The 26,286-nt window shown below is 45.5% G+C and overlaps 1 protein-coding gene across 3 annotated transcripts in view; it reads left to right on the top strand.

Annotated features, from left to right (window-relative positions):
- PHKA1 (phosphorylase kinase regulatory subunit alpha 1) overlaps positions 1-26,286 on the top strand; it is a 1,293,387-nt gene that overhangs the window by 313,897 nt on the left and 953,204 nt on the right. For all 3 annotated transcript variants that reach the window (XM_086942009.1, XM_086942008.1, XM_086942010.1), the window contains exon 7: positions 13,235-13,333. In XM_086942009.1, the coding sequence (XP_086798135.1) occupies positions 13,235-13,333 (99 nt within the window). The remainder of the gene's footprint in view (positions 1-13,234; positions 13,334-26,286) is intronic.

The following is a 26,286-nucleotide window of genomic DNA, read 5'->3' as shown; positions in this document are numbered from 1 at the left end:
AACTACTGCTCTCCCACTGGGGTAATCAGTTGCAGGGTCAGGTTTCAATAACTTTATGAATTTCTTGTTTGCTTATTCAAATGGTTTGGCTGTATTGCTTACCGATTTGATTGAATGCCGAAATATCATGTCATATGTGTCAAATATTTTGGCCGCTAAGGACGTAGAGATGTAGTGTAATGCCTAACACCTCAATAAAAATATTTACTTCCAAAAAATACTCTGTCTCACTTAAGTCATTTAACTTTTACTCTGTTGTGCAATGTTTACACACTTATACTATGGAATTGTATAAATATAAATTTGTAACACGGATTGTGTTGATTCAGACGAATAGCAACAAAATCAAAATATCCGTGTTGCAGACCTCAGAGCAAATAATCTATGCGAGCACCATTGTATCTGCAGATATGAACCCTAAAAATGTAAATAAAATAGGAAGGCCAGTGAGCCGAAATGGTCACAGGGAGCACAGGACTAAGGTGTAGGATGTGTCTGGTCACTGCGAACATGGATTTCGGGGATCGGCATTCTTTTCACAACCAGACGGGGGCTGTGAGAAGCCAGTCCTGAGTCTGCTTGGTCCAGCAAGGGGTTATTTATGCCTTGTGCATTCTGGGGTGCAGGGTATTGGATTCCTAATGTGATTCGACAGTGACGATGAGAGCGGGGATGAGTAATATGACTTTCTGTGATGACATCGATGGTGTTTAGGATTCCAACGAGACAACATAATGACCCTTCAACTGAAGAATATCAGTTCGTTGCCACCTGTGGCATCACAGCGATTGTGCTTTCAGCAGCTGCTCTTTTACCGGCTAATTGCTTTATTATTGTATCTGAGAAATTACCCTTTTACTGCGATATCTTAATGCATCCTGTTCCATGAATCAATCAGTAGTTTACTCTGAGATATTCTGAAATAGTTACATGGTTGGCTATGCCATTGAGGATAATTTTTCAAGCTGTTTTGAAAGCGGTAAAAAATATATTTTTGTTTACTCTGAGTAGTCAGAAGCCTATACATAATAAGGCAGTCTCATTACTATTATAATACTTGTCAGTTTTCAAATAAATGCCTATTTTCTCCGTAATGTATTCTCCATGGGCCTATGAAATATTACAAACTCTCCAATGTGTTCTCCTGGTCCGGGACCCCAGAACCTTTTTGAGGAAGCGTGTTGATAGGTAAACCTGTAACCACGCCCCCCCCCGCCCCACAGTTCTATGCTTCCCAGCACGTGTTTTCTGACAGGTAACGCGCCATGGATAGGGTGACCAACTGGCATTGGTGCAAATTCAGGACGGTGAGTGTAAAAATTCAGGACAAAGGGTCAAAATTCAGGACACAAATTCAGGACAGGAGGTCAAAATTCAGGACAAAACTTCAGGACAATAGGTATGTTTTACAGACACATCAGAGGTCGCGCAATAGTATATAAGTAAGCCCAGCCATTTCCAAACATATTCAACCGTTTGCAAACCTGTCCTTCAACTATCCTTCCATCTATCATTTCACTCATCCATCCCTTCATCCATCCCCTCATCCATCCTTTCACTCATCTCCATTATCCATCCATCCATCCACCATTTCACCCTATCCATCTGTACACTTATCCATCCACTCTTTATCCCATCCATCCATTCACTCATCCATTCAGCCATTTACCCTTTCACCAATCCAGCCATCCTTTCACTTACTAATCCTTCCACCCATCCACTATTTTAGTCATCCATCCATCCTCCCTTCCTCTCTCCATTGACCCTTTCACTTAGCCATCCTTCCTTCCATCCATCCATCCACCCACCCATCCATCCATCTACTCATCCACTCATGAATCCATCGATTGATCCTATCACTCATCCATCTATCATTTCACTCCTTCACACATCTATTCATCCTTTTGTCCATCTACCCTCCCTTTCACTCACTCATCCATCCTTTCACTCATACGTCCATTCATTCACCCTTGCACTTATCAATCCATCCATCATTTCACTCATCCACCTACCTACCCACCCATCATCCACCCAACCATCCACCCACCATCCACCCACCCACTCGTCCATCCTTTCACCCACCCCCATCCAATCCACTGATCCATCCTTTCACCCACCCACTATCCACCCACCCACTCATCCATCCATCCTTTCACCCACCCACTCATCCATCCATCCTTTCACCCACCCACTCATCATCCATCCATCCTTTCACCCACCCACTCATCATCCATCCATCCTTTCACCCACCCACTCATCATCCATCCATCCTTTCACCCACCGACTCTCCATCCATCCATCCTTTCACCCACCCATCCTCCATCCATCCATCCGTCCTTCCCCTCATCATCCATCCTTCCCCTCATCATCCATCCTTCCCCTCATCATCCATCCATCCTTTTCCCTCATCATCCATCCATCCTTTTCCCTCATCATCCATCCATCCTTCTACCCACCCACTCATCATCCATCCATCTATCCTTCCCCTCATCATCCATCCATCCTTTTACCCACCCACTCATCATCCATCCATTCTCTAATCATCCATCCATCCTTTCACGCACCCCCTCATCATCCATCCATCCACCCTTCCCCTCATCATCCATCCATCCACCCTTCCCCTCATCATCCATCCTTTCACCCACCCCCTCATCATCCATCCCCTCATCGTCCATCCATCCATCCATCCATCCATCCCCTCATCATCCATCCTTCCCCTCATAATCCATCCATCCATCCATCCTTTCACCCACCCATCCATCCATCCTTCCCCTCTATCCATTCTTCCCCTCTATCCATCCCCTCATCCATCCATCCATCCATCCCCTCATCCATCCATCCCCTCATCCATCCATCCCCTCATCCATCCATCCCCTCATCCATCCATCCATCCATCCCCTCACCCATCCCCTCACCCATCCATCCTTCCCCTCATCCATCCATCCCCTCATCCATCCATCCTTCCCCTCATCCATCCATCCTTCCCCTCATCCATCCTTCCTTTCATCCATTCTTCCCCTCACCCATCCATCCATCGCCTCACCCATCCCCTCATCCATCCATCCCCTCACTCATCCATTCTTCCCCTCATCCATCCATCCCCTCATCCATCCACCCATCCGCTCATCCATCCATCCCCTCACCCATCCATCCATCCCCTCATCCATCCATCCCCTCATCCATCCATCCCCTCATCCATCCATCCTTCCCCTCATCCATCCATCCTTCCCCTCATCCATCCATTCTTCCCCTCATCCATCCATCCTTTCATCCATCATCCATCCTTCCCCTCACCCATCCATCCCATCCATTTATCCTTCCCCTCATCCATCCATCCATCCATCTCCTGATCCATCCATCCACTTCATCCATCCTTCCCCTCATCCATCCATCATTCCCCTCCATCCATCCATCCTCCCCCTCCATCCATCCATCCATCCATCCTTCTCCTCATCATCATTCTTCCCATCATCCATCATCCAGCTACCCTTCCACCCATACATCCAGCTATTTACATTTTCTCTCCATCCTTCCCCTCACTCATCAATCCATCGATCCTCTCTCATTAGCCATTTATTCAATCTTTCATTCATCCATTCACCCTTTCACTAATTCATCCAGCCATCCCTTCACTTACTTACTCGCCGACCTTTCCATATTAATTTTGAGCTGAGCCCTTTTGAGAAGAGGCCCATCAAGAACTTCACCCTCGCTGCAGGGGCTGTTTCAGGACTGGGACGGAAGCCACCCAGGGAGGAGACAGGATCCACCACAGGGGGGGACAAGAGCCACCACAGGTGGGGGTGGACTGGAGCCACAACATGGGGGGACAGGAGCCATCCCAGGCGTGGGGTGGACTGGAGCCACCACATGGGGGAACAGGTGCCATCAGTGAGGGGAGGGCAGGAGCCACCACATGGGGGGGACAGGAGCCATCACAGGCGGGGGTGGACTGGAGCCACCACATGGGGGGACAGGTGCCATCACAGAGGGGAGGGCAGGAGCCATCACAGGAGAGGGAACACAGGGGTGGGCATGCAGTATTCTAGTATCATCTTGGGCTACTCTCCTGCACAAGACAACGAGAAGACAGGCTCTCTGTCCAAAATGCCATCCCCCACTGTGATGTACAGCACTTACAGGAGCTACTCTAAGAGAACTGATTGAACTGATTGTCCTCCATACTTTGTAAATCAGTGTGGGTGCGATTGTGCCATTTCTTTATTTCCTTACATTATAGACTGCATGTTTGAAGAACCGAGTTTTGCTTACAATTTAGTGACAGTAATTAAGCTCTGTGAAGAGAACCACGTGCTGCCTCGGTGTAATCAGGGGTGTAATCTGGCCGAGTCTCGGATGTTTGGGGCCCTGGGTAGAAATGGAATGTGTGAGCCCCCTCTAAATATCAGAGACATGACACATTCAGGGCTGTTTGCATGTGAATAGATGTCGCTGCTCCTGACCCGGCAGCCCCTCCCTCTGTCACCTTCGAGCACCTCTTAACAGGTCATCAAGGGCTGGAGGTGTGAGGGTAGCCACCCCGCTGTGCCTCTCCAATGCTGCGGGGCATCTGAGGAGCTTTGGTGCAGCATCGGAGTGAAGAAAAGAGGTGGGTGCAAGCTGTGCCGGCTTTAGGGTGGAGCAACCGGTGCCCTGTTAAAATGACGGACAAATGGCGTCCGTTAAAGATTCCTTCACGGACAACGGACAGACGGCCGAAATTACGGACTGTCCGTGAAATTTACGGACGGTTGGTCACCCTAGCCATGGAACTGTGGATGATCATCAGTACTCTACTTTGGCAGATATTTTAAACTGTGGCACCCTCTTTTGACAATGGTTACCACAGCTGAGATCTGCATTTCTTCAAGCAGAGAGACAGTTATCTAACCACAGATCCCTCACCAACAATTTTCCCCAGACCCTACAGTGGATCCAGAATCTTATTTATAGCAGTGCACCTGTGCAGAGCTAGGTGGCACTGTGCTGCGCCACGTTGATTCAGTGCCACCCTGGAAGTGATTGAGCATTCTCCCGTGCGGTGCTAGATGGCACCTGCTGCGCCACGTTGATTCAATGCCACCCCGGAAGTGACTGAGCTGAGCCACATATGTGTGGTGATGTCTGTTTCTTTGTTGACTCTTTCTGCAGAGCACAACTGAATCTGTCATACCTGCGTGCAGATCTCTAAATTTAGATGTTTAATAGAGGGCTCTCCACAATATGGGGAGGTCGGAGGCTGGTGAATAATATGCAGTTAGAGTATTCACCAGAAAGAGCAGTACTGAAGGTAAGTAAAATGTTGTTCTGATGGGTACTTCAAACTGTAGATTCCTCACCTTTAGAATAGCTGCCAAATCAGTACCTCCTCAAGGTGGAGCGCCTATGGAGTGGACTCAGATCTCAAAGTGCTGCAGGAGCGAGTGGGGCAAAATGGCATTCCCACCAGACCTGGCTGTCAGGGCAGTAGTGCTTGGTGGGTGTGTGCACTGAGGCCCGCATCACAGCCTGACAAATCCCCAAAAGAGGCACTACGCATTTCAAAGCAGTGGTAACAGCCTGGGTCGTGGTGGAATTAGACCTCTGTTTTTCTGTAGGCTGCTTCTTGGCCAATGCATAGTAGGTTTAATTCAGAGGACCATCCCCCGTGACAGAGTTCATTTTCGTGCACCGCAATACTTTTCTTTGCCACAGCGAATCCCACAGAAAATTGATCGTCCACCCAGTAGTCTATAGTACGATTGATGTAGAAGCTTAGGACTCCTATGAGGTTCAGCGGATGGCGTCTCTTTTCTTTCGAGGGGTGAGGCAAGGCAACGAACAGTGGGAGGGTGATAGATTGCCCAATGTGAAACTGCGTACATGAGGAAACTGAGGACCACATTATGGTCCCACTGCAGTATCACAAACGGTTTGAAAGGGAACATGTGTCAAATCTTCAATAAACACATTCCAACAGGTGATTTGAATAACGGTGGTTGGTCTAGTAAACGCAAAAAGGGCTGACAAATGTTTATAGTGCCCACTGCAAGGGTTTGCTGGGCTTGAGACAAAACAAACCGTATCCCGTCCTACAGTTTGGCTTGTAAAGGGTCTGTTATACAGACTCCTCACCAAGCTACAAACTTGTCCAAGGTCCACGCTTAATAGAGGCACACCTGGCTGTGAATATGTACTCCACAACCTCTGCTGGTATATCTAAAGCAGCCAACAGCCACCACTCAATCTCCACACATGGAATTGTAGATTGTGTAGGTTTGAATGCAGAACCTGCCCTGCTGCTGCAAAAGAAAGTCCTCCTGCAGCAGTAGCATTATGGGAGGACATATGCTTGTACTGAAGTTCCAGGTGCCACACTCTCCTGACCTAATCCGGAGCCAGTGAGAAGACTTAGGCCCAGTGATTCCTGTCCTTCTTCAGAACTTGGCTCCGGAGAGGCAGTGGAGGAAAGGCATACATGAGTTGCATACTCCACTCTAGCCTGAATGCGTCACCAAGAGATGGCGTTATTGGAAACTACATTGTGCAGAAGTTGTAACAATGCACTTTTTTTTTCTTACCACTTAAGTATTTTCTGAATTAAGATTTTATAGATTTTTAAGTATTACGTTGCCAGTGGCAACATACTCTCGGTGAAGCAACCCACAATACAACTACAAACTGTGCACCCTCTCACCCCACATCTTTCTCCCGTCTAGGACCACCTCATTGGGAAACTGTTGGGAGTCCTACTAGTTTTCGTCGCCTCTGTCCTCCACGACTGCTCACCAGCGCGCCCGTAGCTTGCCCAGGTCTCCCAGTGCATTCACCATCATTGTTCTATAGGTGAGAGAGATTGCCTTGGCGGTCATATGGCTGTTCAGCAGCCGTCTCTCAAGGGGGGACTCTCCCATTGTCTCTTCCTCCGGTGCGAACCGAGCGCAAAGCGCAGGCCCGGACTGGCCGTTGCGGGCACCGGGCAATCCCCCGGTGGGCCGCATGGTTGGGGGCCGGTTTTGGGCCCCTGGGGCCGTTTTTGTTACAGGGCCGTTATGCTGCAAAAACGGCCCTGTAACAAAAACGTCCGAAAACCGGCCCTGGCACATAGCGCGGTCGCACCTCCTCCTCCTCCCGGAGGGGGGAGGGGGCCGGCCGAGCACTTTGCCAGGGCCGGTTCTTGTTCCCAGTCCGGCCCTGGCAAAGCGCATGGTGGAGTTGTAAGTGCTTGAACATCTGACTGGAATTCATATAATGCTCCTGGACTATTCTCTTCTCATTCCATGTCTGCAAGCGTGGACAGACGTATCCGGTCCCATGTCTAGAATCCTGTGAGGCTGTTCACTGGGGAATTTTTTCCCCTGCCACTGTGGGATTTTTGGTGTCAGTAATTTTTCCCACCCCGTTTCGCTGGTTAAGCGACTCCAGGTGGTTACCACTGTGGTGGGAACAGGTGGGGTGCTTTCTCCCATTTTACTGCTGTATAGGGTATGGAGTTATCCCTTCTCACCTAGCCCTCCATGGTCCAGTCTGTATGCAGAGTCGTCTAGGGGTGCATACTCCCAATCATTTACTACACTGACATGTGTCTCTGTGATATTTGTTAACATTCAGGAGTGCTATTCTGCCCTCATATGATGAGCTCATTTTCTTTAGGGTCAAGAAGAGCCACTCCACCAAGTCACATGCTTTGTGTCTACTAAGGTGATGGCCGATGGCACAGTCAGGTCTTTCGCAGCTGTCTTTATTGTACAGGCGGCATAGGTTACGTTTTGTGGACTTGTGTGGCATGAAGCCTTTTTAGTCTGGGTGTACCAATTCCAGTATCACCTTCCTCAGTCTGTTCGCTAACACCTTTGCTAAGATATTTCCTATCTGTGTCGAGTAGCCAGACACAACTTTCGAGAAGGCATGGAAGCCGTCGCCATATGGATGAAAAACAGCTGCCTGCAACTAAACACCAACAAAACGGAAATCCTCATCATGGGCCCAAATCCCAACGCCTGGAACGACACCTGGTGGCCACCCGCCCTCGGAAGAACGCCCACCCCCACAGACCACGCACGCAACCTGGTAATCATCCTGGACTCAGCTCAAAATGGACCGCCAGATCAACTCCGTCTCGTCCTCCTGCTTCCACACCTTCCGCCTCCTAAGTAAGACCTTCAAATGGATCCCCCTCAAACACAGGAAAACCGTCACTCACGCCCTGGTCACCAGCAGACTCGACTACGGCAATGCACTCTCCTCCCCAAACGCCTTGAGACCCTCACAGGTGAGTAGTCGCGCTAAAAAAAACCATGATTGATTGATTGAGTAGCAAGATCATCAGGGAGGATTCCGAGCTTTCTCTCAGCTTTCTTGCCTTAAGTATGGGTATGATCGTTGCCACGCCCATGTTAACTGGGAGCGTGCTCTTACTCTGGACCTCCTAACATTTGATGGAGTAGTACCACGATCTCACAGGACATCTGCTTGAGAAATTCCCCCATGCTTTACCGGATTGTATTTGTGCGAGGACCTGCTGGGTCTCCTCTCATGGGAGGTCCTCTTCTGGTTTTTATCTCGGAGTCTGTTAATGACCTAACAGGGCAGTCCCGTATTCATTCCATTACGGCTGTTGTGGGAATTGCATTAGTGTTAACCTTACTCGTAAAATTTTGATACACAAAACCCACCTAGCTACCTGCCTATTTACAGGTAGGCAAGAGCAGGATTTTTCCCTGGTGCTCATAAGGGTATCAGTCAAGACGTAATTAAATGGGAGTTTGGGCTCAGATGAAGCTGGCCCTGGGTGCAAAACTTCAGTCAGTACATTGGGTTTTACTTTCACTGATGGTAGGTGTAGGTCCAGGATCTAAGCGGTATGCCTAATCACCTCAGGAAAGATGTTCTCTCTAGCTTCTCTTCCATAGGGTATCAAGTGGATGATACCAGACCTGTGTCTGGGGAGGTCTCCATGCCACTTGCATCTTTCAAGTCATGTTAATGTCATTATCATTATTGTTTGGGGGGAAATCATCCCCATCATTACCTTCATCATTGTCCAGCTGATAAAAATATAACCCAAAAAGGTCATGAAACCTATGGGGAAGGCTTCACGCACCAGGAAGAGTTTTGTCGGACCTCAATCAGTCTGAAGTAGGTGGAATCGAGAGTATTTTCGCCAGAACTGAGCTTGCTTTTATGTCTGTTTTATAATGTTTTAAACTGAATTTGACCTGCAGCAGTTTTACCGCTGTCCACAATTTCTAATATAACAGAAGGAGGGAGCAGCTAAAAATCAATTCTGCTTATTTACATAAATTAGGCATTTCAACCATTTTTCCTACTTCTGCGACTGCTAGAGCCGCCATTTTGTGGTGAGTGTGCGCTCTAGCATCTCCAGCCCTGATGTATTTAGGAAAGGATGCAGTGCTGACGCGCACGGGCAGAAGGCACCAAAGGCAAGTCCGTCTGCGCCCGTAAGCGTCCTGGAAGCATCCAGCATCAGCCATTATGCCGGTACGAACTCTTTAGGTAAGCTATTTTATTCTTATAGTTCCTCTGACACATACTTGCCCTAACACGAACCTGCTTACCTCTCTGCCTAGACTCTCCGGTCTGGTCAAAGGTTAAGTGTACTCAAAGTAGTTTTCACACAAACTTAAGGGTCCATGGCAAATTTGAGCAGTCATGTTGTAGGGTCCCAAGTTTTGTGGCAGCTTTGATTAATGCACGTTCTCTCCCTAAACATGCAGAAAATATATATGACTTGTTATGCAATGTGGACTTGCATGTCTGATCCTTGGCCGGATAACCTGCTGTCCAGGGACGCAGTGGCCATCAATCCTATTGTGAATCATCTTCTCAATATTTCATTCTCGCCGGCTACTGTTCCCAAAACATGGAAACAGGCTAAAATTGTGATGCTTCTAAAACACCCTCATGCTGATCCCTTTGACCCGGCCAACTATAGGCCCATTTCTTTACTTCTGGCCCTCTCAAAGGTTCTAGAAAAACACGTTAATCTACAGCTATCCCTATATTCGGAAAGCAACGACCTGCTGCACTGCAGCGAATCTGGGCACTGAAACAGCTCTGATGGAGATGGTAGATTTCATCAGACTTAGCCTCAATGCTGGAGGTGAGGCGGTGTTGGTTATGCTGGATCTGTCAGCGGCGTTCAATATAATTCCTTATCACACCCTTTTGGCGTGTCTCCAGTCCATTGGGATTCGTGGACGGGCCTGGAAATGGTTGACCTCTTGCCTCGATGATAAAGGACAAGAGGTATGGTGTCCTCCTTACTCGGCTGGACCCAGAGAGCTTAAAGTGTAAATACCACAGGGCTCTGCCTTAAGTCCCACACTGTTTAATGTGTATCTGGCACCCCTGACAGGCTTGGCAGAGGCTTTGGGTGACAAGTTAGATTTGTATACTGATAACACACAATAGCTCTTTTCATGGGGAAAAAACTAAACATTTCCATGTGAGAAATCAGAAGTTGTCTGACTAAAGATTTCCAATGGTTCTTCTTCAGTCAGCTGAAATTAAATGCCGGGAAAACTGAGGTCTTGTTCTTTGGATTGATAGCAGAGGAATCATGGCAGACCTTATGGCTAAAGGATGCTCCTTTGCCACTAACCCACACCAAATTGGTTGAAAATGTAGGTATCACGTTTGATGGAAAACTCTTGTTTTGCTTGTAAGTTAATGCAGTGGTAGGAACCTGTTTTGTCTTATTATGTGTGCAAGAAAGTTCCTTCACTTCCTGTCTTTGGCGGCAAGACATCAGGTGATCCAAGCTCTCATTACATCAGAACTCCGGACAATGACACTCACTGTATTTAGGCCTGCCTGACTATCTGATTAATAGGCTACAGATGGTTCAGAACGCAGCAGCACCGACAATATGCTGCCTTCTTCGGAGAACTTGTGTCTCTACTTCTGAGAGAACTACATTGGCTTTCTGTTAGGAAGAGGATCACCTATGCATGGGACAGGCCCAGGGTAGTTAAGAGCGAGAATCCGGTTTTACACTTTCATCAGAAGTCTAGGCTCAGCAAATCTCTGTTTAGCCAAAGTCCCCCGGATTCACAAAGTAAGGACCAGGGGCAGATCCTTTTCCTTCCTGGGTCCGTCTCTATGGAACAAAGTGCCCCTGGAATTAAGAAACATTAAAGCAACCCCTATGTTCCGAAAAAAGTTAAAAACATGGCTCTTCTTCAACAACTGATATTGATTCCATGCTTCCCTTTATTGGTCCACTTGTGCACTAGCACCAGAGTACTCCCTGGAGTAGCAGTTGCGCTTTAGAAATACCCAGACATAGACATAGTGTTGAAGTGGATTGGGTTCAAGGTTGAACATTGGAGTCCACAGGGTGTCGACCTCCGATGCAGTAAAAGTGGCATCGGTGAAGAAAGAACCAACACTTATCTTTGAGACAAAGCTGGAAGTCTGCACTAGTCGATGCAGAACCTGAGGTTGTTTCGAAGGGCACAGATAGTGCAGAAGGGAGACCTGCCTGGGCTAACCTGACTGGTGGCCCCGTGGAACCCTGAAGACAAAATTATGCTAGATGAAACAGAAGAGTGCTAGAAGTAAGCAGCATGGCCTCTTTGGAGGCCTCTTCCTTCTGCAGCCTTTCCTGTGGCCTGGGAAGTCGGGGTGCAACGGGATCAGTTGTGAAATCAGCTCTGTGACCAAGGATTGGGAGCAAGATCGGTTGGCACTGTACCACCTGCCTGACTTCTCTTTGGACAGTGTGGAGGGAATGCAGTTGACTCCCCCTTCGACCTCTTGCATTTCTTTTTTGACTTACCGGACGAGCTTAACCATGATGAAGACTTGCGGGAGCAGCCTCGAGAGTCTGTACTCTTGATTTGAAGTGGGACTTTTGCTGGTCCGAGGCTCGTTTTGGAGTTCAGCAATGTACAGCTTGGATTCACAGTTCTGATCATTTTGGGGTGCATACGGGCATATTCTTTACTTGTCTTTTGAGTCATTCCCTAATCCCAAACAGCAGCGGCAGTCCTCGTGCGGGTCTGTCACTGACATCTGTTTACAGCAGTCCCAATACGATTTGAATCCTGTAGTTTTCAGTGGGGACATAGTTCCCTTGCACACATGAATGAAATGAGAAGGAATTCATCCGTCAATGGCAGGAAGAAAGGCTCCAGATCCAAATTCGAAGGCGCGGAAAGGAAGAAACCTACATTGCTGTGCAGTGGCTGTGCTTATATATGGCTCTGCTTCGTGACTTCCGGGTTGGAGCGAAGAATGACGTCCACAGAGAGCGGCACAACTCCACCTAGCAGCACGCGGGAGCACTGCTATTAAAATTTCTGGATCCAGTCTGGACCCTAGGGAACATTCTAAAGGCGGGGAATCTGTGGTTAGATGTATCCATCAGAAAGTGCATTTCCCTTTTATAGCCTTTTTGAAGTTGCATCTTTTGAATCAAGTGCCTTTCTCTGTGTGCAGCCAATACCTCTGATCCGTGCCATTAGAGTTTTGTTTATCTGAGTGACAAGTAATTGGTCTAAAGTTCTGTTTCTGGCATTTCTGACACATTCAGTGTGAAGATGATTGGTAATGGAGCTGGGCGTGCAACATGCATGTTGCCCTGCAAATATTAGTGTTCTTTTTTTATTTAAGTTCATAGCCACTGTGCTGCCATCCCTAACGCATGCTGTTTGTGACGCTTTAGACTGTCTACTCTACACACTTTCTGAACATAATGACATGCTGATGCCTGCTTCAGAACTAGCGCTCATTGCCCCCATTGATATTGTGGGTGTCCTTGTTGTTGCTTTTTAACAAAAAACGTAGATGATTAGCTTTTACCTCCTTTTACATTATGTATAATGGCCAGATTGTATTGGTTAGTAACTTTTTCTTCTTGATGCACACAAATTAGCCAATTTGGAAGATTGCTGCTATTTATTGGATGTATTATATTCTAATTACTTGCTAAGGGAAAGAGAGCTTGACCTCAGTCAACATTATGTGGTAGTTGGAGCCTGGGTCCTTTAACAAGAGCAGTTTTATGTTAAGAATATTTCCAGTAACCACCCAAATTTCCAGTAGACCACCAGGTTTTATTCCTACAGTGGTCTGAGTGGAAATATTAGTACAATCCCAAATGGAATCCTACTTGGGAGCATGTTGCAGCTGTGGGTATGGCTGTAGCTGAAGCATTTACTCTACTTTCATTTCTGAGCTCTTCAAACCTCATTGACGGTGTGTCTTTTTTTCTCCCTCTTCATTGCAGGCGGCTTTGGAAGCTTTGGATGAACTAGATCTCTTCGGAGCTAAAGGAGGACCACAGTCAGTCATCCATGTCCTGTCGGATGAGGTGCAGCATTGCCAGGTACTCAGCTGGAAGGTGTTTGTGCTGGCTTTTGACCACAAAATAACACACACTACGTTCAGGTGTCAATTGCCATTTCCCACCTGACAACTGTAGAAGGTTGTACCTCTGCTTGATAAAAGTAACATTGAAGGCAGCATCAAGAGGGAAAGTCTTTTTCTAAGCTGTTTTCTTTTCAAAAGTGAAAACTAAAATAAAGTTCCTAAGATGAGAATCCGTTTAGATATGTTCACTCAGGAATATGGGACTAAAAGTACTAGTTTGTTAGTGCCATTTTATTAGGTTACCCTGGGCCCATTTTAAATCGACCTTCACTTTGAGCTTGAAGGTTGAAAAAGTGAGGCTGCTTGGTGTTTTGGGTGGAGGCAGTTTAGGACCTTATGATAGGTTGTGCAACTAAGTGCTTAGCTGTGTTGAGTTATGGTATAGATGTGTATAGAGTTTATACTCATGCTGCCAGAGACTGATTCAGCATACTGATACCCCGGATGCACTGCCAGTACGGCACCATTGATGTTCGATGGGTAGTCATTGCATAGAAAGAAGTGAAGAAGATTTATTGCCTGATCTTCCTAGATGTTTTCATTAATGGGTAACACATTAAGGGGGTGGAATATACATTTTTATTGGAAAAAGTTTAATAGATGTCAGAAGACAAATAAAGTATGTGGCTGAGAACTTACCACACATGCTAAACAGTTTAAATTGTACAAACTCACTGTGCAAAAAGAAACATCGCCCAAGGAGGGTTTTCGTAGTGTGGTTCACAAGCCTTCTAAAAAAACAGACTCTTCTCACAAGGCGTTCAAATGCATTTCTACCCACATTTTCAGGATCATAGTATTCAAGAATCGCAAACCTTCAAGGTGATATTAGGCCGTATGGTTTTGATACTATAGAAGTGTAAGATACGGTGTGCTCTTATCAGAACCAAACAAACGTCAATGGGACAGAGGGGCTTTGCTTTTAGTAAACCATTCAATAGTGCATTTTTGGCTTGTTAGTGGAAATGAAAAACTTGGTGTTTCTGTTAAGTTAATCCCTCTACACATCACAGGTGGCCCAGGAAATATTTACTGAAAGATAGTACAAGGGATAAGAACAGCAAGCCCTCTGCCTTATTATCAAACTGCCAACCCCAGAACCTCCCTTCACCACCATTCCATACTCTATGCTGGCGGATGCCAGCCTTATATTACACATTCCATTGTGGCTAATACCACACATTTTTCCCCTTTATGTTAACAACAAAATGTAAAGATTACAGTAATATTTAACATAACCTAACATAATACAAAAGACAATTTACAGCATTGCATTCATTAACACTTCCACCAATACAGAATATTTTGCAAATTAGCATTTAGTGCACACACAGTTTACTACACATATTATTATTATGCAAATTAGCATTTACTACACATACAATTTACTACACATTCAATACCATCTTAACTACATTATCTAGAATCTAGAACTCATTCAACAACGTAACCCCCAGATAAGCCGGAACTCTCTTTCCCCTTTGCTGCACCTGGAGGGTGTCCCTCCCTTCATTTCTACACTCTAGATGATCCTCTCTATTTCTTCCAGTCCTTCATTACCATTGCTTCCCATCATGTAACCACCACATTCATCCTCACACTTTCCATCAACCATGGCGGACTCAATTCTTTCATTTTTGCACACCGGCACACAGCGTAAGATCCATATCTTTACATCCTCAAATTGGACAGCACTTCCTAGCACCTTACTAATCTTTAATTGTTCTGTCCAATGAGATTTCCTCTCTTCAATGAATCCTGGTCTCTTGACGCGGATATACTGGCCTTCCACTACTTTAGGAACATCAGCCTCATTACTATGGTACATTCTTGTGCGCATTTAATACTGTTCCACTCTTTCCCTCATTTCAATGTCCCGTACAATGCTAAATTTCGTACAATTTTTCTCCATTAATGACCAAGGTACTAGACTGGTAGCAGGTTTCCTCACTCTCAGGAGTTCAAAAGGCATTTTCCCTGCAAGCGAATGCGGAGTTATCCTATATGACAAAAGCATACTTTGTAATGATTTCATCTACATAAGCTCTGATTTCAGTGCCAGTTCGATTGCTTCTTTTATGACCCTGTTGAATCTTTCAACCTGACCATCCGCTGCAGGATGGTACAGGGCTACCCTGGAATGCTTTATACAATGTTTTCTCAAAACAATTTCATCTTATCAATCTTTAGTTGTACACTGTTGTCCGACACTAACACTGCAGGCACTCTTTCCCTCACAAACACAACCACTAAAAATTCTATTACAATATCTGTAATAATTTTCCCTACCATCTGAGCCTTAGGCCATTTACTAAACTTTAGTAATCTAGTATGCTATCGTGCTAATTGATTACTTTAGTAACTAAAGTAATCAATTAGCACGATAGCATAACATTCCTTGGTTGGCAATGTGGAGAAGGGTCCCATAAAATCTATGGCTAATATTCTCAGTGGTCTGCATGGTCTGTACGGGGACTCCACTATGGCCAAAGGTATCTTGCATGGCTTAGCACCCTTATTACTTTGTGCACACATAGTACAATTCCTTACCCATCGATGAACCATTACATCAGTCCCTAGCCACCAAACGTTCTCCTTAATTTTCCTCTTTGTATTGGACATACCTCCTTGTCCCTCATGGCCTTTCTTCACCAACATGTCACTTGCCCTTTGGGAGTAATTTTATCTCCTCTTAATACAATATCATTGCATAAATACAACTCCTCTAGTTTTAAAATGTGGAACCGTCCCCTCTCATCATCCATTCATATGGCCAACCTTTGGAAGTATATGTCTTAATCAATTGTAATTCAACATCCTTCTCCATTTCTTGCGACCAGTCCTTCGCTGATAAGAACTTTTCTTGGTCTGCTTTCTCACTAATGCCGCATAACACACATTCATATGTGAATGCAACATTACATTCCACATGGTTACTCTCCTCTTCACTATTTTCACACCCAAAAGGAAGTTGTGACAACCCGTCAGAAATTACATTGCTCCTTCCTGGTAAAAAATTCACTTTCCAAATGTTTCAGCTGCAGCTTAGAGGCCAGCCTTGCTAACCTAAGAGATAATTTCCTTCCACCTTCCACCCTGGTTTAAGTATTGTTCACTAAAAGTTTATGGTCATACAGATTTTAAACCTACTTCCCCCAAATGAATAATCTACACCGTTGCACAACCCAGGATGCTGCTAGCAGTTTCTTTTCTATTATGGAATAGCTTTTTTCCGCCTGCGTTAATGAACGTGAATCATATGCCACTATCCATTTGCTCCTTACCTTTCTTCTGAGCCAAGACTGCACCAATACCGTAACTACTGGCACCCACTGAAATCATACAGTTGACATTCATCTCAAATGCTTGAAGCAGAGAGCTTGCAAAATCTCTTTGCTAATACATATGAAACAATTTGATTGTTCTCGTCCCCACTCAAATCTAACATTTTTCTTAAGCAACTTCCTTAGTTGCTCCACTTTCAAAGGATAATTTTCTATCAATCTTGAAATACAATTCTGTAGCGCTCAAAAATAATATTAATTGCTCCTCACAAGCAAAGTTCCCTCCAATTTTCTTTCTCTGTGTGCGGCAATAAAGGTGCTTCGTGCACTGCAGCTAAGGCCGTGTGCACTGAAGAGAAGCAAAAACTTAATATAGAAGCATGTGCGGTGTGCAAGCAACCAAAATTGGTGGCATAGTAAGGGTGCCATGGGCCCTAATGCAAACTAGTAAAAAAAGAACACTCCCCCAAACACCCACTCACTCCTCTGGATTGGTATTAAACCCATTACTGGGGCGCAAAGGGCTCCTTGCACTCCTGGGCATAGGCGCCACTGCATCTTGTGTCCTAATTATTCTACCTATAAATCCTCCCTAATTACTATCTCCGTGCCACTATTATTTCCTCCTTGCACCTTTTCTTATCTCTGTCCACTTCCACACTATCTTCTAGCTTGTCCTTATCGCCTTCCTCCCTTTTTTTAGCTATTTTTTCTCTCCTTGCTCTTCCTTACAATCCCACTTTTCTGTTTCGATTTCCGCTCTGCTCCTCTTTTCCCTTATTCTTTCTCCTCTCTTCAATGTATGTCCTCTCCCACAAAGTCTCTCAACTCCCTGTTATCGCTCAATCCACCCTACTCTGTCAAATCTATATCTTGACTATGTTTCTCTCTCATCTAGTTCCTCTCCTTGGCTCCAACCTCCTTGAATGCCACCTCTTGGTCTACCTATCCCCTTTAGTTTGTTTAATCATTACCCTACCATTTTACTTTCCTTTCTACTTTTACGCCCCTTTCTTTCTTTTCCTCTCCCTTTCTTTCTTTTCCTCTCCCTTTCTAGCTCACTTCCATATCTCATCCTCTCCATACATGTTTCCTTTTCACTCTATACTCAAATCTCCCCTCTTCCTCACACTCTCAAATCGTCTTTCCACTCCAGCTCTCTATTATTTCTGTCCTTCCTGCTTTTATTACTTTCCAATCCCTGTTCTCTGCCAATCTGAAACCGGTCTATAGAAATTTGACATGCTCAATGCCAGATGCAAAACATTTTTCTCTCATGCTTCAGTGGCAAAGATTGAATTAATGTATTTGAAGGTGCATTCTTTGTGATGATGAATAAAAAAGAGGATTGGTTTAAAAGTATTTGCTAGTCTTTAAGATTAAAGTTTAATGTGTTCTTTTTTTTACAGTTATTTGAGCAACCATGACTGGAAAGTATTGGAGCTCTTTGCTTGAGCATCAAGACTGGAACCTGTTTCCAGGGCCAGCTTTAGCGCTGATGGTGCCCAGTGCGACACTGTTTGCCCCCCCCCAATGACCACCTCTGCTTCAGATTCCCTCACTACCACCCTTTACCAGTGCTCCTCAAGCCTCCATAACCAACCACTCTCCCATGCATTGAATAGTTTTATAGTGCCACTCATATCAGTGAAGGGTGTCAAAGCACTTTACATCACACACACATTACACAGAGACAAACAATCGTGTGTGTAAATCACTGTAATATTACATAAGACAGAGGATTATAAGGTGTACCAGTTACAAGTCATCCATACTAGAAGGCAGCATCATTTAGAGTGTTTGTTGTGTGGAAGTGCAAACTCTGGATCTGAAACATAACACCAGGGCTGGGGGTTCGCTTTAATAATTACAATTGTTTTCTACCCAAATACATTTTTTTGCAACATTACCAAAATGAAAGACTGGGGAAAGAATCATTACACTCTAATATATACATTGCAGTTTGCATGCAGCTATTTGCTGACCGTTAACAGCACGCTGTTCTATTTTAGGATTTTAACTTATAAACTACAAGTAACTAAAGGTCTCTCTAACAAAAGCCGTAACCCACTAAGCTATCTTCATAAATACAGTTCTGTGATTGATACTCGTCCTTTGCATCAGGCATATTAACCCTCTGCGCTGCCCTACAATGAGTTAAAACTTCCACGAGACAAAACTCCAATTTCACTCCAGGAAGAATATCAAATATCAATCACTGGAGATATCTTAACATTTTTATTGTGGCCAGGAAAGAGAACAGGTGTGCTTCAAAGTTATCCCCGTGCACTGTATGTATCTATGTGTATAAATAACATAAATCAAAAAAAATTAAAAAAAAGTTTAATATACTTGCCCTAGAGCCCTGCCCTGCAATGTTTCCCCAGTTCCAATGTCAGTGGCACTGGTGTAATGACACATCCACACCCGCTCATTGCAGTGTGAAACACATTTACATATGTTTTGTTTCACACTGCCTGCTAGGGGCCTCTTCCAAAACTAGAAGCACCCCCTTCGTCATTTAATTGATTTACTTGGCCTCCTGGTGCGCCGCCTGCCTTAAAAGGGACGTTTTCACGCTGCCCTTTTATTATCTATTTTGCTCCCGAGGGGACAGCGCACTCCCACAGAGTGTCTGGGCGCTGTAAGAAGCAAGGCTGCGCGCGTGCACATGCGCGCAGCCTAGTGGGAACATAGCTCACAAGTAGGTTCAAGGGCATTCAATATTGCTTCCACATGACCAACCTTAGGATGTATTCCATCACGTGAAATGACACGCCCTAAGTATTCTACTTGGTCTTTATGAAATTTGCACTTTTCCCTCTTTTTTTGTCAATCATTTGTCACTGAGGATCGATAGTAAATGATCCAAAATGCCATCATCTGTGATTTTATCCTTTCCAGATACCAAGATGTCATCTTGAAATACCTTTGCCCCGTTCACATTTGCCAATAATTTTATCATCTCCTTTTGGAATACAGCTGATGCACTAGCCAACCCAAAAGGCATTATTTTGTGTTCAAAATCAACGTCAGTTGTTACAAAAGTAATAAAATGGCTAGAATCATTTTCTAATTCGATCTGGTGGTACGCACTAGATAAGTTAACTGTTGAGAAAACAGTGCCATGACTTACAGATGATAGCAATTCTTGTAAATTAGGTACATTAAATGTATCTACTTAATGGCTTCATTATGACATCATAAATCTACACAGAACCTGAATTCTGTGTTGGCTTTGACAGATATTTTTAACCTTTTTATCCACTATAGGACCCACACCATTACCATCTCAACCAGCATAGGTGTATAGAAACATCACTGTGAGAAGCTGGCTTGGTATATGGTGTACACTTATGTAAGTGAGCACCCTGCACCGAACCAGACAACACTTATGGCGATTTTAGTGGTCTTAGACAACCTTATTAAGCTCTCTAAGTGGTAGTGTAAAGCAGCTTGTTTTAACAGAGCATAATCTCATTGATATAGATTAAGTGAAAAAGAACCACACTGTGTATTTATAAAAATATGTATTTATTATAGAACACTCACTAATACATACAGATATCTCCTAGCCGGAGATGCAGTCAATGCACACAATACTTTTCAATAGAAACAGGTAAGTGGCACGTAATACACAGTGGTCACCATGGGAAGACCACACCATATACAAAAATAGTGGATGCGAACAACGACTCAAGTCAGTCAGATCACTTTATCCGATTAATTAAAATCATAAAAGTACAGTGCACATTGCACAATATAATAAAATCATGTAACCCAATAAGACATATAAGCATTTTTTTAAAGGAATTCATACAGCAGGATCGATTTCCTAATGCAAAAGAGCTTAAAACACAATTAAAATAATTTCATAACAAATAAAGCAGAGGTTATCTATGTGCTATAAGCTCACACAGATTTTAATTTAGGGTTCCTTTTATTATTAAGATGAACCGCTGCCACTAGAAAACTGCCAATGTTAAAAATATCACAAGGATCGTTAAGCAGTTGAAGATAAAGTAAGGCAGGTCTGACATGTAAGAAACCCTTTCCCCTTAACAGAGGAACTAAAAACCTCTTACAAATCTCACTATAATAGTCACAAAACATTGAGATGCATTGTGTCCTGTGCTGAAAAATTATCACAAGGACACATGGACCTATATCCTCTGGTTTCCACCAGCCTTGTAAATTACCTAATGAGAAATGGATTAAGTTAACAAGCATTGGAAATGCAATAGGTCTCGGATTTATTTGAGTTAGAGCTAATGGCATTGTAAATGGCAATGTCTTTTAGCCATGTGTTATGGAGTGTATGCATATGGTGTGTAATGGAATTATGTGGTATGGATTGGAATTGTTCACCCTGCACACTCACTGCTCTGCACTCACTGCTCTGCACTCACTGCTCTGCACTCACTGCTCTGCACTCACTGCTCTGCACTCACTGCTCTGCACTCACTACTGTGCACTCACTACTGTGCACTCACTACTGTGCACTCACTACTCTGCACTCACTACTCACTACTCTGCACTCATTATTCACTACTGTGCATTCAATACTGTGCACTCACTCACTACTGTGCATTCACTACTGTGCACTCACTCACTACTGTGCACTCACTACTCTGCACTCACTACTCTGCACTCACTACTCTGCACTCACTACTCTGCACTCACTACTCACTACTGTGCACTCACTACTCTGCACTCACTACTCACTACTCTGCACTCACTACTCTGCACTCACTACTCTGCACTCACTACTCACTACTCTGCACTCACTACTCTGCACTCACTACTCTGCACTCACTACTCACTACTCTGCACTCACTACTCACTACTCTGCACTCACTACTCACTACTCTGCACTCACTACTCTGCACTCACTACTCTGCACTCACTACTCACTACTCTGCACTCACTACTCACTACTCTGCACTCACTACTCTGCACTCACCACTCACTACTCTGCACTCACTACTCTGCACTCACTACTCTGCACTCACTACTCACTACTCTGCACTCACTACTCACTACTCTGCACTCTCTACTCACTACTCTGCACTCACTACTCTGCACTCACTACTCTGCACTCACTACTCTGCACTCACTACTCACTACTCTGCACTCACTACTCTGCACTCACTACTCACTACTCTGCACTCACTACTCACTACTCTGCACTCACTACTCTGCACTCACTACTCTGCACTCACTACTCTGCACTCACTACTCTGCACTCACTACTCTGCACTCACTACTCACTACTCTGTACTCACTACTCTACACTCACTACTCACTGCTCTGCACTCACTACTCTGTACTCACTACTCACTACTCTGCACTCACTACTCACTACTCTGCACTCACTACTCTGCACTCACTACTCTGCACTCACTACTCTGCACTCACTACTCACTACTCTGCACTCACTACTCACTATTCTGCACTCACTACTCTGCACTCACTACTCACTATTCTGCACTCACTACTCACTACTCTGCACTCACTACTCACTATTCTGCACTCACTACTCACTATTCTGCACTCACTACTCTGCACTCACTACTCTGCACTCACTACTCACTATTCTGCACTCACTACTCACTACTCTGCACTCACTACTCACTACTCACTACTCCGCACTCACTGCTCTGCACTCACTGCTCTGCACTCACTACTCACTACTGTGCACTCACTACTCACTACTGTGCACTCACTACTCACTACTCTGCACTCACTACTCTGCACTCACTACTCTGCACTCACTACTCTGCACTCACTACTCTGCACTCACTACTCACTACTCTGCACTCACTACTCTGCACTCACTACTCTGCACTCACTACTCTGCACTCACTACTCACTACTCTGCACTCACTACTCACTACTCTGCACTCACTACTCACTACTCTGCACTCACTACTCTGCACTCACTACTCTGCACTCACTACTCTGCACTCACTACTCTGCACTCACTACTCACCACTCTGCACTCACTACTCACTACTCTGCACTCACTACTCACTACTCTGCACTCTGCACTCACTACTCTGCACTCACTACTCTGCACTCACTACTCTGCACTCACTACTCTGCACTCACTACTCACTACTCTGCACTCACTACTCTGCACTCACTACTCACTACTCTGCACTCACTACTCCGCACTCACTACTCTGCACTCACTACTCACTACTCTGCACTCACTACTCCGCACTCACTACTCTGCACTCACTACTCACTACTCTGCACTCACTACTCACTACTCTGCACTCACTACTCTGCACTCACTACTCTGCACTCACTACTCTGCACTCACTACTCACTACTCTGTACTCACTACTCACTACTCTGCACTCACTACTCTGCACTCACTACTCTGCACTCACTACTCTGCACTCACTACTCTGCACTCACTACTCACTACTCTGCACTCACTACTCTGCACTCACTACTCACTGCTCTGCACTCACTACTCTGCACTCACTACTCCCTACTCTGCACTCACTACTCACTACTGTGCACTCACTACTCTGCACTCACTACTCTGCACTCACTACTCTGCACTCACTACTCTGCACTCACTACTCACTACTCTGCACTCACTACTCTGCACTCACTACTCACTATTCTGCACTCACTACTCTGCACTCACTACTCACTACTCTGCACTCACTACTCACTACTCTGCACTCACTACTCTGCACTCACTACTCACTATTCTGCACTCACTACTCACTACTCTGCACTCACTACTCACTACTCTGCACTCACTGCTCTGCACTCACTGCTCTGCACTCACTACTCACTACTGTGCACTCACTACTCACTACTGTGCACTCACTACTCACTACTCTGCACTCACTACTCACTACTCTGCACTCACTACTCACTACTGTGCACTCAATACTCACTACTGTGCACTCAATACTGTGCACTCACTCACTACTGTGCACTCACTACTGTGCACTCACTCACTACTGTGCACTCACTCACTACTGTGCACTCACTCACTACTGTGCACTCACTACTCTGCACTCACTCACTACTGTGCACTCACTACTGTGCACTCACTACTCTGCACTCACTACTCTGCACTCACTACTCACTACTCTCTACTCTTCACTCACTACTCTCTACTCTGCACTCACTACTCACTACTCTGCACTCACTACTCACTACTCTGCACTAACTACTCACTACTCTGCACTCCCTACTCTGCACTCATTACTCACTACTCTGCACTCACTACTCTGCACTCACTACTCTGCACTCACTACTCTGCACTCACTACTCTGCACTCACTACTCTGCACTCACTACTCTGCACTCACTACTCTGCACTCACTACTCTGCACTCACTACTCACTACTCACTACTCACTACTCTGCACTCACTACTCACTACTCTGCACTCACTACTCACTACTCTGCACTCACTACTCACTACTCTGCACTCACTATTCTTCACTCACTACTCTGCACTCACTACTCTGCACTCACTACTCACTACTCTGCACTCACTACTCACTACTCACTACTCTGCACTCACTACTCACTACTCTGCACTCACTACTCACTACTCTGCACTCACTACTCACTACTCTGCACTCACTACTCACTACTCTGCACTCACTATTCTTCACTCACTACTCTGCACTCACTACTCTGCACTCACTACTCACTACTCTGCACTCACTACTCACTACTCACTACTCTGCACTCACTACTCACTACTCACTACTCTGCACTCACTACTCTGCACTCACTACTCACTATTCTGCACTCACTACTCACTACTCTGCACTCACTGCTCTGCACTCACTGCTCTGCACTCACTACTCACTACTGTGCACTCACTACTCACTACTGTGCACTCACTACTCACTACTCTGCACTCACTACTCACTACTCTGCACTCACTACTCACTACTGTGCACTCAATACTCACTACTGTGCACTCAATACTGTGCACTCACTCACTACTGTGCACTCACTACTGTGCACGCACTACTGTGCACTCACTCACTACTGTGCACTCACTCACTACTGTGCACTCACTACTCTGCACTCACTACTCTGCACTCACTACTCTGCACTCACTACTCTGCACTCACTACTCTGCACTCACTACTCACTACTCTGCACTCACCACTCACTACCCTGCACTCACTACTCTGCACTCACTACTCTGCACTCACAAGTTCACAACACAAATTTTAATTGCTTTGTATTTCATTATAACACTACAAATTGAGATTGAAACGCAAATATTTTTTTTTTCATTTTGTTGCTTGTGTTCACTGTTTAGAGGAAGGTGAATTGAATCAATTAGTAATAGCAAAACTTGTTGTTGACAGCTCCTTAAGCGCAGTATGAAGCTCTATATAAAACTACATTATTATTGCTTTAATGTTGAGACATTTCTGTTCAGCTTATGGGCACCTCCGATAAATGCACAGTCTGTGTAAAAATGGTGACACTTTCCCACAATAAGGGCATAAAAGAGAATGCAGTGATACAGTGAACAGCCTGTGCGCGCTAAAATTGTCTAAAAATCCACGCGTGCCCTTGTTGAACAGCTGGTAGTCGACACAGAAACGGAAGGTACAGGATTGGGACGGGGGCCGGGGCTCCGAGTCTTTTTCACCCCCCTTACTACTTGCTCGGTCGGAAGTGAAAGGAGCCGCCGTGGTTGTTAACAAAACGGACATACATAACACTTCCAGGGGCAAGTACTGGGAGGAGAGTGCGCTATTAATCGGATAGTACCAGAACCGCTCAGCAGCACTGCCATATTTAAATGGAGACATAGGCAGAAATGTATAGCAGGCCCGTTGTTTTTTTTAATGGCCCAATAACTTTGTATATGACGGCGGCTGTACCTTCAGCAGTGCAGTACTGACACTTGTTGGCAGTCTCTGCAAGGATACCAATATTTGAATGGGCATGGAAACTACAATTGCCTCAAACATTTGAGTAGGTGAGGTACTGACCTGAGGGCTGGGCCTGGACTGCAGCTTCCGAGGTAGGCCATAGGCGGGAGCGGGCCGGGCACGGCGGGCAGGCAGTAGAAGGCAGGGGCTAGTAATAGTTTAAATTATGGCCGCCGGCCGGCGGTGACGGAGGTCCTTCTCTCTGTCGTTGGAGCGTGGCTGGGTCTTAGGATGCCACACCTCACGTCTCACTCGCACTTTAAATTGCGCGCGCTGATTGCTCATGCCAAATGACGCGCACTATGTAATTAATAAAAAGACGGCTCGGAGGCCCGGCTGGGGCCCGCGCGCAGCAGTTGCGCACATTTGATTAATGAAGAGCGAGCCTGTGAGGCCCGCCCGACCCGCACCTAATTAATGATGAGCCTCTGATGCCCGGCCGGGGCCCAGGGGCGTGCATGCCGTGCGCACTGCGCGCCATTTAATTCACGACAGGGATAATTCATGATGAAGTGAAGGGGGCCCCTGGAGCGCGGGGCCCCCGTGGAGCAGTGCCGGTGCTAAGCACCAGAAAGCACCGGCACAATTGGCAAAGCAACCCGCTTCTCCCTACGTACCGGCGACCTTAGCTGCGGGGGGCGCGTGCAGCCGTGAACGGCGGCTGCGCGCGAGCACTGGCACG

The sequence above is a fragment of the Lissotriton vulgaris genome, chromosome 10 (assembly GCF_964263255.1).
Source record: "Lissotriton vulgaris chromosome 10, aLisVul1.2, whole genome shotgun sequence".
NCBI classification, from domain to species: domain Eukaryota; kingdom Metazoa; phylum Chordata; class Amphibia; order Caudata; family Salamandridae; genus Lissotriton; species Lissotriton vulgaris.
This window is presented reverse-complemented; position numbering and strand designations above follow the sequence as displayed.